This window comes from Rhea americana, unplaced genomic scaffold (assembly GCF_003343005.1).
Source record: "Rhea americana isolate MKP2758 unplaced genomic scaffold, rheAme1 scaffold_47, whole genome shotgun sequence".
In the NCBI taxonomy this organism is placed as follows: Eukaryota; Metazoa; Chordata; class Aves; order Rheiformes; family Rheidae; genus Rhea; species Rhea americana.
In genome coordinates, this window is record NW_028186612.1 from 1,292,124 (window position 1) to 1,309,281 (window position 17,158).

Sequence of the window (17,158 nt, forward strand, 5' to 3'; positions counted from 1 at the left end):
GGAGCACTGGAGCAGGTTGCCCAGAGTTGTGGAGTCTCCTTCTCTGGAGATCTTCAAGGCCCACCTGGATGCAACCCTGTCTAACGTGCTCTCGGTGACMGTGCTGAGCAGGGAGGTTGGACTAGRTGATCTSTRGAGGTCCCTTCCAACCTTACTGATTCTATGAAAACTCATTTCTTAGGTTTTGGATTACCTACAGTATAAAAGATTATATGCCAAAGCAGGAGTAGAGATAATTAAAAAAAGATCACATCCCCATAACAGTACACTAAAACATTTTTCAAAAGAAATAGCAGAAGMCAGAACAACCACAGCTGGTCCTAAAATTAAGTAGGAGGGGAAAGCAAGTAAATCTTCCATGTATCTTAACATCGCTAACCCTGCCTCAGAGTCATGCATTCCACATAAGAAAATGATACTTCTAATGAAAAAAAAAAAAAAGAAAAAAAAAGATAACAACACTTGAGTGATGAAATAGCAATTAAAAAGATGCCATCAAAAAATATTACCTGAAGATAATGAAGTTGGCAAAGAGGATGAAAGCAATAATTCTATTCAAAGCAAATTAAATCCCAGGTACATTGCATAAAGTGGACAACACTACTATTAAAAGTGATTTCAAAATACACCTGAGTAACTGTGTGAATACACCTGAGACTAAACTATGCAACTAGTGCTAACAGTAAMACAGGGATGATCTTTTATCAGTCCAAGGACAAAAGCAAGCTAACAGATTACACATTCTTGAGAATACTGTTATTCAAGTACTTCTGTAAGTTAAGGAAGATTAAGGACAATGCTGCTCAAGGAAAACAGAGGCACTGAAATGTATCTGTTAAAAGGGTAAATCATTTCATTTACCAGATATCTAGACAAGCTATGCCAAGCAACATTCTGGATATAATTAGGCAACACCACCAACTGCCATTAAAATATGATAAATTTATACACASTTATAGCTCTGCTGCTACCTGTGCACTTTGCCAGCACTGGGCCACAGCTATGCTAAGTCCTTGGTAGAAGAAGACTGTGCTCACATGTGGGCTTCAATTTGTCATCAGAACTCAGTAGGTCAGTCTTCTGCAAGAAGGTCAGGAGACAGGTTGCCCTCACTCACGATGGAAACAGCATCCATACACCTTCCCCATCTCGCTAACAACATGCCCATCATCTACAAAAGATGCATGAAGGAGGCAAAAGACTGCAGTTCAAAGGAACCAAAGCATATACCTTCTYTAGTATAACTTAGTGGAATACAAAACAGCCATTCTAATTAACACTCAGAAGGGGGGGGGCAGGGGAGTGAAGAATGCTAAGTATGTTTGGGGAAAAAAGCTTACTAGTGCTGTTAAGGTTTTTAGCCCACCTAGGAATTCTCTGTCCTTCTAGACAAATAAATAAAGGAAGCTAGGATTCAAGCATCTATTTGTTTCCAGCTGATTCCTCTAATTGAGATTTCTTCTAATCTTACTGTGCACTAAAGCATACTTTGGCTGGCCTAATAGTTCTAAGCAGACCACAGGTTTCACAGCTGACACTGAGAATCATACCATCTGACAGAAACAAGCTCCAACTCATTTTACTTCTATGGCTAATTGGTTGAAAGTTAAGTTAGTTCAAAACGATGTATTCCCTCAGACGAAACAGTACAGGACTTTCCATACACTTGAATAAGCTAAGCATGATATATATATGATGAAAGTAGATCATTTAGGGAAGGAAATCAGGGGATGAATGCCATTCATCTCAGATGGTTGGCAAGAAATTTATCACTTCTCATCTACCCCRCTTCCCTGTACTAGGAACATCTGGATATTGATTCTTCATATCATTCCTAAGATTATAACTATATAGTGCCATGCTATAGAGATATGAAGCTAGACCTGATAACAAAGCAATCCAGCCACAATAACAGAACTATATAAGTAAGGTTTACATTAAAATTCCAGAAAGCCAAAGAAGCCTCTGCAAAGTTCTGTACCAAACACAGTGTTTAGTTTCTGTATCTTTACATTGCACCAGATAATGCAGTGTAAGTACCCTCTTCATTAGACGCTTTAGAGTTTGCAGTAAACTGAGAAGCAGTCAATGCTTTTCTGCTGAGTTTCTTTAACATATACAGGTTTCTCCCTCTTCCAAATGAGGGCTTTAAATTAAAGTTGTTTAACAAGACTACTGTATCACTACAGACACAAAATGCAAGCAATACATGATGTGCTAATAAAAATTATCATGAGTCAAAACCAGAAGACGCACAAGCTGAAACGACACTCCGTGAGCAAGCAAATCAATAAGGTTATATGCTTTTGTTAATTTAGTTACTACAGGGCAATAATTGCCAACCTTGTAAGGAAGGTGCAAAGGGAAATCTCAAACAGGAAATATATTATTCCCGCAAAAAAGCAAATTTATTGTAATTAACACTATTTCTGATATAAGTTGGACTTCTAATCATGAAGAAACAATTTAAGTTTCTTTGAAATCACATTTTTGATGTACGTTTCACAGTTTTAGTAGTGGCAGCATTTCATCGTGACTTACACTTGTGCTGTTCTGCAGAAATMTCTCTCTGTGCTCAGACACAAAAGTAACCACAGCATACTACAGYTGTATTGAGCTACTGTTAAACCAGCTAGCATGGGTATAGTTAAAAGTTCAAGTAGAGCTGTGACAGGAATAAACAGGGCTTCTTCTCAGTATTCCTGTGCTACATTAACAGCATTAATTCACTTGGGGCTCCCACCCCGAAGTAGCAGGATACTGTTCTTTCCCTGTGGCTTACTGTCAGCGCCAATGATGCAGACCTAATGGTCTGGCAGCTCCTCCAGCCTGACCTCACCCGCAGAGCCCCCCCTGCTCTGCGCTTTGTAATTAAGAGCAAATGTTGTCATTTTGCTGAAGCAGACAGGCAAAAATCTGCTGAATCCTACCCAGTCTTCTGCTCCACTAACACTTAAAATTTCAGAGARGGAAGGATAGAACAGCATTGATACGGCAGATATCACAAAGGCATTTCCCTCTCTGCAGCTTGCAAATTATCCGATGCAGCTAGATGCAGCACAGCGGTCTGGCAGCGCCACCTACGTACCATCCAGGGCACATGAAACCATCTGCACAGAAGCATTTAAAAACTATTCAAGTTACAGGAGATATCAGGGGAAGTTTACCACCTTATCAGCTTCCTGCACCTCAGATCTCTCTAAGCACTGAGGATCTCCACTACAAGCTAGGCAGTCAATTTATTGTACCTGTGTCTCTTGTAAGGTTAAAGGGCCACACCTGTCAACACACTAAGCCGCTGCCCCAGGCAATGCTTACGTGCCCTAACTGGAAAAGTCTGAAACCAAGGATGTTAGAACTTATCCACCCTGATCGAAATCATGCATATATAAGACTATTTGGTTCAGGATCTTTCAGAGATATTTCTGAAAACAGCTGATTACTCTCAAGCCAGCCTTCAATTTTCTCAAATTCCCTCTTCTACACATTTGTACCAAAACCCAGCAGAGAATGGAGAGTTGTCCTCTGACTGTCAAAACTCTGGAAGTCTTTCAGGAGAGACTCTGGATGGGAAAAAAAGCAAGACGAAGTAGAATGTGGAGCAAGAATGATAGTTTCTGAACGAGTCGCTAACAAAAGTTACCATTTATTAGTGTATCAAGGAGTTTTTAGAACTTCTAAAAGCGCTGTGTTCACCCTTAAACTCACTGTAACTGTATTCACTAACGTTAAATCTGACTTCTTTTTTGATATTAAGAAAAAACACATTAACAAAAGTTAGCCATTTCAAGACTGCACAAAGCATTGTCAGCTTAAAAAAAAGGCTTTTAATAGAAATTAACATTGAAAATATCCAACACTAACATCTATTGCAGCTACGTTGCTACCTGAGAAATAATATGCCAGGCATGACCAGCAAAAAGTAGCTGCATGCTTCTCACTGACGGAAGCTGGGTGTTCATTAATTACTGTAAGCATACTGCTAAATTCAGCATAACATGAAAGCTGGGGGAAGAAACACTTTTTCTGTGGACTCGTCCCCATCGTGCTACTCCTCTCTCCCTAATTTCTCTTACAGAATGTATTTCTGTGAAGTCATGTAGATATTATATTTATATAATTAAAAAGAATGAACATGCTTCACTTGTAGAAGGTGTGAAAGAACATGTGTGTGGCACTGAACAGCTACAAGCTGTGGGATCTGGCTGAAGCACAACATTCTGGTGAAGGTCCTGATGGTTCAGCCACCTTCAATATATGGTCAGGGAAACAACTACAGCCAATAACAAGACTCATACAAGAGAGCTGCTGTTGATAAGAGTGGAAGGGAGTAATACTGCTAGTAAGAGTAAGAAAAAAAAAAGAACATAGGACATCAAAAGATGAGACATGAAACAATTCTTCAATGGCTACAAAACTGTAAGAATCCAAAAGAAGGGTCTTTGAGAGTATTTTCTGCATAAGCATTGATGAACCATCCAATTACGTTGGACAGGAATCCAGCTGCTCAGCCAGTGCCTTGTCTGGGCACCAAGCAGCATTGTGGGCAACTGACATTAGTAAACTATAGAGAATAAAGAAAAAAAAACGCATGGACAAGTGTTTCTGTACTCATACACCATTTTAACCAAAGAAAACATAGATACTTAAGAGTTCTCTAAAACCTTCTGCAGCATCCCTTAGCTTGAAGCCACTGGAGCAACTTATTGCAGAACAGATCCCATATATAATCCTAGTACATAGTTTAACTTCCTGTTTTAACCCACTCCACAGACTTGCTCTAAAGCAGTATGTCTCATTCTAAAGTATGTTTTCTAGACAAGTAAAACACTGTATTTTCAGAGTTACAAATTACCTTGAGATATGGCTTAGTTAGCACTTAGCTATCCTTAAGAAAATGTCAGCCCTCATAGATAAACCTCATTCTACTATGAAAAGAAAACTACCATCTTTTATATGAGCAAATAAGCCTCTCTATGCTATTACTTTATGCCTTTATCCCCAAAAGGGTACTGCTGCCACACAAGTGGAAGATAAATAGGAAGCATAGATTCTGCAGCCAATGCRGACAGAAAGCTTGCCACTAGCTGGGCCTGTCAGCACCTTCCTTTTCACTTCTTAAGGAATCAATGACTAAAAGAACTTTGGACTACACCCTGGACAAGTTTAAGCAGGCCTGATTATTGCCTCCTCAAACATTTTAAGCTTAGTGTATTTTAACACTGGGTTCAATATCTGGCTATGACCACAGACAGCGGAAATATACAAGTCAAGACTGCAAAAAAAAAAAAAAAGGTTTTGTATTTGGAAGCATTGATTATAAAGAGAAAAAATACCATGAAGTAAGTCTTAATATAGGCAAAATCCAGAAGCCTTCATGCATAAGAATACACATTACAACTTCAGATACAAACAACATCCCTCTGCCTCAGTTCCCTGAGGGCAATACCTACCTATGTATCGAAACCATCTTTCTTTCAGAAATGAAAAGGAGCACAGATCAAGTACTCCTCATTCAGAAGTGACAGCTTGTTTAACTTCCTATCTGTCTGGAGTTCACATTCCTCAGATGAAGAGAATATGTAGCTTTGTGCGTGTGTGTACATGCACACACAGGCATATTACATTTCAAGTGAATTAAGTTAATCTTACAACAGAAAGACCATACCTTATACAACGGACGCCGGACATCAATGGGACAGTTCTGTATAACTTCATCGACTACATCCGAAATGGATTCCATAAAATCTGGATTAGCAAACTAAAATGAGAGAAAACACTGACGTTAGATCTTTTCTTCCAAGAAAAAAGAAACAAAAATGCAGAAGTGAGACAGTGGAGAGATTTTTTTTTATTTGGGGAGAAGAGGAGAAGGTATATATGAGAAATGGGCATTCTTCTTTCTGTAGAGGAATTCAGATTTTCTTCCTTGGTCATAAAGTCACTACCAAAAGTTATGCACTAGGAGCTTACTATTGCATGTGTTACTGCACACACCACAAGGCTGAGTTTTCATGCAATATTAAACATACTGTTATTGTGCAGTGCGGTTATGTCTTTCCCTTTAGGAGGACTCAAACACATCAGTGTGCAAATCAAAACATTCCCAAGTAAAAATGCTTCAACCCTACTAGGCCATGTAAGTTAAATTCCAGCATAAAAGTCGGTTTTTCTTGAGCATACAGAAAATCTCCAGCACTCAAAAAGGCAAAAATACTCTAGGTCTAGAATGAAAGTAAGTCCCCAACACAAATATCAACATCATCCTAATGCTTTTTTTTTGTTTAATTAGAGACAGAATTGCTAACACTAAAAACACAATGACTAATGGTTATTTTCCACTTAAAACTGAACAACAGTTCAAATAAATTTTTATATTTATACATTTATATCTAGGATTTGTCACCTACGTTTTGCCCTTTCAGAGATGAAACTTTGAGAAATTAAAGGAACTGTTTATTGAGGAAATATGTATTTTATAATTAAGACTTTCTCAAAGTTGCAGAAACTATCCAGGATTTACATCCTAAACAAGACGAAATCTCCAGCAGAATGAACTTAAAAAAAAAAGAAAAAGAAAGAAAGAAAAAAGAAAAAGAAAAGAAAAGAAAATAATACAATAAGGTAAGGAAGAAACTGAAAGAGAAATTAGCAAAGGAAGTTGGCTTGGAGATCAGGAAACATAAGAATGGTGTGAACAGTCCCCAAGAATTCAAGCTAATTTCTACTATAAGAAATAACAATATGAGAAGTAAAACATTAAGCCATAGAAATAAAAAGAGAAGAAAGAAAGAAAGAGAGAGATGTTGCTTCACAGTGAGAGCTCCAAATGAACCGAAATCTTCACTCCAGTTCTCCACAAGGATGCAGATAACTCTGCAGGGCAAAAGGAGAATGTAGAAATGAAAGTTACAGCATCCAAAGGGGAGTATAATATGCTCCCAAAAAAGGGATCAGAACAATGACATGTGAAATTGCAGTCTACTAGCACATACCATATGATTGGAGAATAGCAAGAAAAACAGCTAACTTAAGAAGAGGAGAAAGAATTTGAACAACTGCAAACCCCAAATCCTAACTTCAATAGTATGCAAAACTTCAGAACAAATTTTGAAGTAAAGCATAATAAAGACAGATAAACAGATAATAGGATAAAATTACAAAATAGCTTTACCTAAGGTAGCTTTTACCTAGCTAACTTGATACCCTTTGAAGTGAAGAGTTAGTGAAGTCCAGCGAGAAATTCTCTTTGGATGCAGTACGTATCATCTACTGTGTTTTCTTGTCTAGAAAGTCAGTTCAGTGTTTTGTTTTGGTTTTGGTTTTGTTTGTTTTTTTCCTCCAAATAGAGCCAAGAAACTATCAAGAAATGAAGAAAATGGAAATTAGTTCTTTATCCTGTTCCTAACAGTCTTTGAAGGGCCTATGGAAAGAGGAGCTATTAAAGTGATGTCTGATATGGGATTTAACGCCTCTCGGTAAGATCAGATGGGTAAACAGCAGGAAGGACACAGAAACTATTTTGCCCATAAGTTTAACAATGGCACAGGAACAAATGGCTATAAATTGCCCACAAACAGATTAAGGCTGGAATTTTGAATAAAGACAAGAGAATGAGGTTCTAGAGTATCCTTCCAGTAGGAAGAGGGTAGACAAAATGGAAACTTCAGCAATGCCAATATGGACCTTGATTAAACTTACTAATAGTATTACATTCTATGGTTGCCTGCAATTTTAACTGACTGAATTGCATAGCAAGGGAGAGGACCTTCTCCGCTGTGTTGTATCATACTGACTTGAGTCCTTCCTCTCCAGCAATATCCTGAAGCTCACTCAAGCTGAATGACCTCAAGAAAAGGACTAAGCATTGTAATGGTTCCCAGAATCGTATGTCACTTATGACTACATAAACACAGATTTCAGTGGACTACCCTCAGGGATAAATTGAGCATCTATGCTTTTTAAATTGATTCAGTATAACAAAGCATCAATAGAGAAAGTACAAGAAAGTCAACGCAAAAGATTTAAAGTATTATTAATGCAATGCTACCATGCACAATAGTGCCCAAAGAGATTGACTGTATAAGGATACAGTATAAAAGCCTATTGGCTTAAAACATGTTTAAAGGAGGAAGGAAAACACTATATAAAAATCTGCAAGTTCAAGTAATTTCCTCCCTACGTAATGTATTTAAAGAAAAAGAAATAAGAAGTTTTAAATATTACTCATGACTACAAGAAAAATAGTTATTCACCATGTGCTGATTTTTTCCTGTGCTTGTATTATCTGGGACTGCACAGCTACTGCAGAGACTTGCTGGTATCTTGCTTCCACGTGATGGCGCACTGGTATCAAAAATGACAGTACCTCCCTCCCCCTCTTCACTCATATGGAAGAGCCCCTATAACTTAGAGCCCCTAGACTTACCTCAGGATGAAAGAAGATTTCAGGTCCAAGGAACCTTTCATAACCAACATCTATAACAAACTTGGTTTTGTTGATCGCATTGATGCCTGTATACTGTTTGATCCATTTCCGTGGATCTCCATCATATTTAGCGAATTCTTTTACTATGTCAGGACAAATGTAACAGTATTTCTCCTGTTAAGAAACACAGTGCATTAAAAATTGACAAAATAATTATTCCACTTTTAAATTAAAGTATATCACAGCTAGAAATAACAGAAGTAGACGTGCATTCTTGCAGATGGGGCTGTTCAGGAGTTCTTACTCAAATGACCACTGAAGTCACAACCTTCTAAGTCAGTACACAAGGCCCTATTATTTTCAATACGATTTCATACTGACTCACCCAGACTAGTCTCTCAGAACAAAAACAATCACGATCATTAAGTCTGTGAAGACAGACAAGTTCAACAACAAGCTCTCATGGCAAGATCAGACCCACACAGTCACCTTATTTACATGACAAATTTATTTTTTATTAAATAAAAAAGCAAGTTTTAAACAAATCTAAAGCTTAAAGTGACACTTCTTTCTGTTTTCCCTTCCTCTGCACTTGACTGGATAAACCAGCACTGGTTTGTGAAACTACTGTACAGCTTCTATATTCACATTTTTAAAAGAGCCTTTGGCCAAAAAATTAGCCTAAAGAATTTTTTATTTATGTATTTACCACAAGATAAAAAAGGGTGTACCTTTATGGCTTTTGCTGTCTCCAGAGATTGTTCGGGAGGAATTCCCACCTCCCTCTCCCTTAGGAGCTGCTGAATGAAATAAGTAATATCTCTACCTGCAATAGGAATATGTTTGATGCARCTTCCAATTACATAGCCTTCTGCCTATGTGGGAAGACAGGAAAAAAAATTCTTAGGAAAAAACCTGCTGTGTGAAATACTAATAGTTAATGGCAAAGCTAACATTCACTTTTATATAATATTTTGCTTTGTTTTTTAATTAAAGCAAAATCTTGATGCTGCGAAATGACTATAAAAATGTACAACCTGTTGCAAACTGAATAGTTCTTTTAAATAAAAGACTGATTACTATGTGTAAAAAGAGATGCTGATTATCTAGACAATGGAATACATAAGGCAATAAATAAAAAAAAATCTTGCACATATTAAGAGAGAAAGTCTGATCAGATGGTCCTTTTCAAACACAATTTGAAAGGCAAATATAACATGAATAGATCCTTATGTCCTACATGAGTGGAAAATTAATAGAAAGAAAGTATAAAATGGATAAAAATGTTCAGAAAAGAAAACTAAAGTAAAACACACCTAATAAACACTGAGAAAGTGAAATCTATTTGTTGTATTTTTTCAGGATGCATTTACTGAAAAAGATTGCTATTGTTGAGTCAGCATTATTTCTTCCCTTGCTTTTTACATACTTTCATTTAGTTTCATACAGCAAAGGTTGCCATTTTATTTCCCATTTTAAGAAAATACTGATAAGACCAAATTAATTCCAAAATGCAAAATGAAGTTAAGCAATCAACTTCTCATTTCTAAAATAACTGATCATTCAAGCATATTATCTGTTTCAGAAATATAGTAAATGACATCAGCAGAACAGATGTTAGTACACACAGATAACCATTTATTTTTAACATCAGGGTTTTTTTTTAAAAAAAAAAATCAGTGTTTTAACAACAGTTTGAGATCAATCACATATAGAAATGTACATTTGTGCAAACTTGTAGTTGCTGCCACACAGGCAAAGTTCACTAACATCTAAAWTACAGTAAAAAGAAACACATAAGAAACGGGTTGTCAGCTATGCTACACATCAAAACGCAGGACAGAGTCAGGACTCCTAGCTATCTGAAGATGCAGGAGATCTACACAGTGATAATCATTAAACAAGAGACWCAGAAACACAAGACAAGAATTTACATAAAAACAGTCTTTCAAAGATGACCTAGTGATTCCTTAGTATGGCCTTCCTTTAGTTTGGACAGCTAAAATTAATCCTGTAATAAATTTACATGATACAATGCATATTTCATCATCTGAAACAACTGTAAGAGAAGGAAAAAATCCCAAATAACTTCAAAAGTATATCTTAAACTTTTCTATTTTTAATTTTTTATTTCAACAAGTTGCCAGAGAGGTTGTGAAGTCCCCATCCTTGGAGATACTCAAAACCAGACTAGACATGGTCCTGAGCAACCTGCTACAGACCCTGCTTGAGCAGTGAGTTTAAATCAGATGCTTCCAGAGGTCCCCTTCAACCCCCGCTATTCTGTGATTCCATGATTYTCATTTTTTCTATAGAAAACAAATCCCATACTTACCCAAACCACTGATAATTTCAAATTGCACCCTGCTACATACCACAGGAATTACATGGGTCACTCCATCACCACTGTCAATGACAATTCCAGTCAAAGTACGTTCTCCAACCTGTCGTGATGTCCAAGATGCAGCTAAGGCCAACACTGCCTACATGAGAAAATTTACATTTACAAGYAGGCAGAACAAGCCAATTTGAAGTCCTAAAAAATACTGCTTCATTATATTAGACATATACATACAGAAGACTATACATACTGCAGCTATACTGTACTTTAGAAGTATACATTCACTTTGTTCACCTGAACAGCAATGTAAAGTCCTGGTATGTTAAAAGATTCGAACATGATTTCTGCAAGATACTCTCTGTTTTCCGGTGTGTTCAGTGGAGGTTCTGTCTGTAAAAATATTAATAAACCAACACAAATAAAAATTGAAAGAGTAACTCAGTTCTGGAGTCATTCATATGAATTTGATGCACTGCTTACTCACCTAGCCCAACTGATTTSATCAGGACTACTCATAACAAAAGACACAGTGTAGCATTCACATGCTCAGTGTYAAAACATAAAGGAGGAAGAAATTTACTCATATTCAGGGAGCAAACCAAAGATTTAAAGACTCCTCATGTCCCAAATATTTCTACTTTCAATAGGACAGATCACTAGAAAGATTAACTTGAAGATAATTACAATACTTTATAAATAAACTGAAATCAATAGATTGATTACTATAGCATAATCAATCCCATTCATATCACAGTTTTTATAATCATTCTTCCAATCAATTTGTGTAAGCTGTTGAGTGCTGTTGAGTGCTTGAAGATCAACAAGATTCAAGAAATGTTCAAACTAGAACAGAGAGCTCCCTTTAAATTYAACATCTGGAGATAAATTAGACATAGGGAAAAATTAATATAAAGAATATTAAAAGGAGTTTATTGCAAATTGCTTGTTAAAAAAATACTTACCTAATTTCATCTTAAATCTTTGTTGTATTTGTGCTTTACTGCTAACATACAGCACCTCATTAAGCAAAAATTTCCCCTATTTCACTGTGAAGACAGTCAATTACTTTAAATAGAACTAGTTCAAACAAAGCAGTTGAAGCTTCTCTAAAACAAAAATCCAACCCCAGTAGCCTGAATCAGATATTGAATGGAATTTTCTTCTACTGCAGCTATACTACTCTCCCCCTCTCTCCACCCACCCTCCTTTTTTTTTTTTTTTTTTTTTTTTTTTTTTTTTTCTGGAGAAATTATATACTGTTTGCAAAAAGCTAACAGAGCTACTTATGCTTGGGATATTGTTTAGTTTTTCTCTCACTGAAATACTTTGTTACCCAGTGTCATTACTCACCATTAAAAAATGGTGATCCTCAGGTTCAGCACGAAGGTATTTAAAAATGACTTGCTCCATGAATCTCTCCATGAGGTCCCAGTCTTCAACAATACCATGTCGTATAGGCCACTGAAGCAAGAAACAAAAGTATGACAACACTCTAGATCCTACAAGGATAAACAAACAAAACCCAAATAGCAACAGCAAAAGCATCAAAATCTTTACATCTTCAGTAAGAATGAAAGCTCATCATATCATGGTTACCTTATGAAATCAATCTTTACAACTTTAATTTAGTGACACTATTTCACGTCATCTCCTACTCTCAGGTCCTCCCAATTGCAATTTTAACTTGCAGTACTAGAAGCTAGAAGACATMGGCTCTATTCTTAGTCTCACCATTCTTCTGCTGTGATACTATAGGAAAGTAATTTATCTCTTTTTATATGAATTATATGATTTATAAAGTTGAGATAAGCAAACTTATCTTCATCTTTAGCATGTCTTCAATCTACAAAAGGAAATAAAGACCATATAGGCAATACCTTATTTCCCAACAAAATTCTGATAGGGATATTTTCATTTTGTTCAATGTTAAGAACTCAGCTGACATTTAAGTAGGATGTATACAACATGATTTTTTCCACATAATTCATAAACCTTTAACATCTTGAAAGTACAAGAAGTCCTTTACTAGCGTATGGAAAATATGATTCACAGAAAAGCTGTCTGTGTTGAAGACAGTCTTCCACAAAACAAGCTTCTGATGCTCCCTGAAGCAAGAGTATCCAACACACTCCCCAGTTCAGATGGCACGTTAAGAGGATGAACTCTCAGTAAGAGTTTAAATATTCAGTGTTTATGACTATTTTAATAGCTAATAATTTTGGAAAATGAACAGCTGCAAATTATCAATGAGTTTTTACAAAAAAGGATAAAGTACCATCACATGGAACAGTACCAGTAAAACAGGCATTTAAAAAAAAGGTAAAGCAAAGGAATGAAAAGCATGCAGCCATTGAAAAGCAWCAAAAACATTTTACTAGGAGAAACATGTTTTTAAAACAGCTATCAAAAAGGTCTGGAAAAATTTACAACAATAAAAAGGGGGAAGATTTGAGCAGATTTTTGAAAGATGCTAAGGGTATTCTTACCTTTGTAGCATAGGTAGGTTTATCTATGGCTTCATCTCCTATGAAAAAGTCTAGATCATCAACACCTTTCATTACCCTCCTCTGAGCCTGGTCACCTACTCTGGCTGACTCTCGGATTGCAATACCTTAAAATAGAACCCAAACACAAATCAAAACCAAATTAAAATACATATCTAAGCACAAAGCAATGAAATGACTGGGCAGAACGCATTTAACACACTTTAAATTTAAAGGTGCTCAAAGATTCTTTTCCATGAATACAGAATACAGAAAGTATAGCTGCCAGAGAGCAGAAATTATGTAAGTGGTCTATTGACAAGCCAATATATCAGAGTTCATCTTCAGTGTACCACATGGGAATACAGTCACACATCTCATTAATGTGATAGCTCTGAGAACAAATCTCTAAAAATGTATTCTGTTACAGGCTACAGTAGTCACCAGATCTGCACATGTTTGGCATTCCATCAGGAAATAATCTTTAAGCTAGTGACATGTTTTTCTGGGTTTCAAGTCCAAGAATAAAGAGAAAGGGTATAGCATAAGAAAATAAATAGGTATTTCAAAAATAAGTACTRGAGTCATTATTCTGGTTGGTGAGGAGGAGAAAGGGGAGAGATCAATTTGTTGCGCTATGGAGAARCCTTCGGAGACACTTAAGCTTCCCATTAGTAGGCTGAAATTATCAGTAAAATTACTTAATGATGTATGGGCAAGAAAACGAGATAGGAAAAAAAAAAAGAAGAAAAGAAGAAGAAGAAAGAATGAAAAGCACGCACCCAATTGGGACAAACTATAAATGAAGTACTGTAAAATAGCTTGTTTACCTACAGTTTTCTTTCAGTAGGTCAGAATCATGCTCTTACTCACGTACAGTAGAAAATACACAGTACATGTGCAGAATCCACAGATGCACTAAATAAATAGTATCAGCACTAGGACTTACCACCAAGCAAAATACCCTTTCAGAAACTCATCTAAGCTTYAACAAACTATCTTAGTTTTGTAAAATAGGATTTATAACAAATTCACAGGAAACACTTACTATCTCATTTCTTTAAGATAATAGAGTCAAATCTTTACAAATAGTTTAGGTTTGATTTTTTTTTTTTAATTTATAATASTTAAATAGTTCCAGTTAAGCTATATCCATCTCTTTGGCCCCGACTACCATCACTATTTTCTTATCTTTATACTTTCTGCTGCAAGTAGCCACAAGGCAAGCTAGTTGCTTTAATTAGGACTTAACTGACAATGTTCTGAAAAAGTAATCAAAGACAGCATTTGGCATAATTGGAGATAGCCATGAGATAATAAATGTCATTCTGGTAGTAAATACATAGCCCATGTTACAATTTATAGATGTGCATAACATTTGAGAGAGACTATTAAGGGGACAATTAAAATCAAGAACACTGAAAACATATCATTACAACAAGTTTATTATGCAAAATCTTAAAAGAGCAAATCTGCTCAATAAGACTACGTTAAATGGGTAAAAACATTTTAATGAGCAAATATACACCAAAAGTGAACAGTTTCTAATAGGAATAACTTTTTTTTTTTGAATATCAAATTGTCTCCAGTCCCAGGCTATGCAAATAAATCAGACAGCACCTGCATTCTAGTACTTAATTTCACTGGAAGCCTTCCACAGATTATCTAGGCAGTAACCATGGTGTCAGGTAGACAGGAAGCAAGTTGCATTCTGTCTACGCAAGAGTCCTGGCAGAAAAATAACGGAGATAGAAATGAAATTAGGACTAGAGTTTACTTCGTCTTTGTCACAGCAATCAACAGCTGATTTAATGAGCAGCAGGCCTAGCTAATTGCAAACAAGGAGTTCTGCTTAGATACACTCTAGCCAAAGATGCTAACGCAATGAATATCATTTCACAGATGGACGAGAGATTGTATAGGTTGAGTTAGGAATTAGAAAGCAAGTCATTTACTCATAGAAGTCTTTAGTAATAGCTGTGTATATTACATGTTGGAAGAACAAAAAATTACTCACATGATGGAATAATGAACTGAGGTTCTGTATTTCCTGCATAACCAAGCTTCGTATACCTGAAAAAAAATGATCACGAGGTCATTAGATGTATTCAGATTAAAAAAAAAAAAAAAAAGCCTGCTCCCTCTCCCCAAAAAAACAACACTCTACACTTCTTAAGACTGAAAAACAGCTCTGATTTCCAGAGAAAAACAATTCATAAACAGTTTCTAAAATAAAAAAAAAATGGTTCCAGAGATTGAACTCTCTAGTGTCCTCACTGGATTCAAATGGAATACAACAATAACAYGATGCGGGAGAAATTAGCATCACCCTCCTCTAGTTTTGTCAGGAAAACCTAAGACCCTGCATTCTTAAATGAGGTCAGTCACAAGCTAGCTCCTAAAGTGAAATTAGGATCTTTGTCTGTAGCCTGCTCTCAATATTTGCAAACAAAATTATGTCTAAACTAAAGGAGAGGGRTTGCTTCTTCTTTGACAGCTCAAASAGCAAGATCCCCTTWTAGGGTTATTTGTTACAAAAAACACTCATTAAGAGTCAGTTAGCTTGGATAAAAGAATTATAACTGAATCAGCAATAACTTTGGAATTTAAAACTATTTTCAACATCTTTTCAAACCTATAGCTTTAAAAAGCATCAAATACCCAAAAAAAAAAAAAAAAGCCTTTTCCTCCCTCAAGGCTAAAAGGATAGGGACTGGGTTTGGGGCAAGGGTGGAGGAATTTGTTACATTTTTAATCACTATTATATGAGTATGCACTTTTAGCTTAATCCAAACAGTTCTACATATACTTGCTATGGCTCCTAAAAATACCAGGAGATTGAATTAGAATGATTTGTAAAGAAGGTCATTACTACYAGGAATTCTTTTTATGATTATTATTGCATAGTTTCTTCTCACTTCAGAATGAAGCCCACCTTGGGAATACTGTTGAAATACAACAAATAAAGCAGGAGTTTCACTGGGATTTAAGATGCATTACAAGGTACTTACTCTTCATTTCTTTCTCTTAAATGGCTTTTGCTTAAATGCACATAATAAGGATCAAGGAAGCCATCATTTAAAAGATCTACTTCTAAGACTTAGAAGCAGTATCAAAAAGAAGCCTCACAAAAATGTCAGTCATGGCTCAGCCCTCCAAGCCCCAGTAACAAAAAGTAAGGTCAACACATATATACATACATATTTATTTTTAAAACGTATGCATTTTTAAAATTTAAACCTTTGTGCAATATAAACTGAACATTTCTTAAACTGAACTCAAGTCCAAAGGCAAGTTCAGTTTGCTGGCTTTTCCCCCTTCACATACTCCTCCTACTAACCAAATAGTAGGAGGAGGAAGAAAAGGCACTTCAAGGGCCAATTTAGGGAATCAGTTTCTAACAGTGTCACCCCTCCTTCCTGCTCAAATAGGTACCAGATCCAACTACTAGAATAACTTATAAAGTTAAAAGCACATAGTTCATAGTTCAACATCTTACCTATTTATTTTGTCACTAGCTGTGTTTCTCTACTTCAGGTAAAGCTAAGGGACTAGTTTACTTTTCAGTAGCTGTGGAAGATATGTCTCTTAGGAGGACACATCTAAAAGAAGGTAACATCTGGAAAGATCTTAATACTGGAACTGTGAGAGTGACTCAATTTTCACGTACAGGCTGAAGCAAGGAAGTGAAGAAAATTGCTGTTAAAAAAACAAAGTTATTTAGGATCAGGCGAGTCACAGACTGGCACAAGAAGCCACATTTCAGGTGTTTTAACAAAACCAAGTGGAAGAAACAAATAGAAGGGAAACCTCAAACTACTCAAAACTACTGAGGAAGAGAAGGACAAAAGATAATCCAAGTGTGCTCCTTTTTCTTATCCAGTAGCCTATTCAATCAGGGCACAG

The 17,158-nt window shown here is 36.1% G+C and overlaps 1 protein-coding gene across 2 annotated transcripts in view; it reads right to left on the reverse strand.

The window, feature by feature from the left end:
• ACTR3B (actin related protein 3B) overlaps positions 1-15,323 on the reverse strand; it is a 19,726-nt gene extending 4,403 nt beyond the window's left edge. Inside the window, exons 1-8 of one of the 2 annotated variants that reach the window (XM_085316430.1) lie at positions 15,270-15,323; positions 13,256-13,380; positions 12,120-12,230; positions 11,064-11,159; positions 10,804-10,911; positions 9,160-9,303; positions 8,429-8,602; positions 5,669-5,761 (exon numbers count right to left, since the gene is read on the reverse strand). In XM_085316430.1, coding sequence (XP_085172556.1) covers positions 5,669-5,761; positions 8,429-8,602; positions 9,160-9,303; positions 10,804-10,911; positions 11,064-11,159; positions 12,120-12,230; positions 13,256-13,327 — 798 coding nt within the window. In that variant the 5' untranslated portion in view covers positions 13,328-13,380; positions 15,270-15,323. Of the gene's footprint in view, positions 1-5,668; positions 5,762-8,428; positions 8,603-9,159; positions 9,304-10,803; positions 10,912-11,063; positions 11,160-12,119; positions 12,231-13,255; positions 13,381-14,872; positions 14,964-15,269 lie in introns of those variants that run through there. The other variant, XM_085316431.1, reaches the window with a different exon arrangement.
• Positions 15,324-17,158: the final 1,835 nt, after the last annotated feature.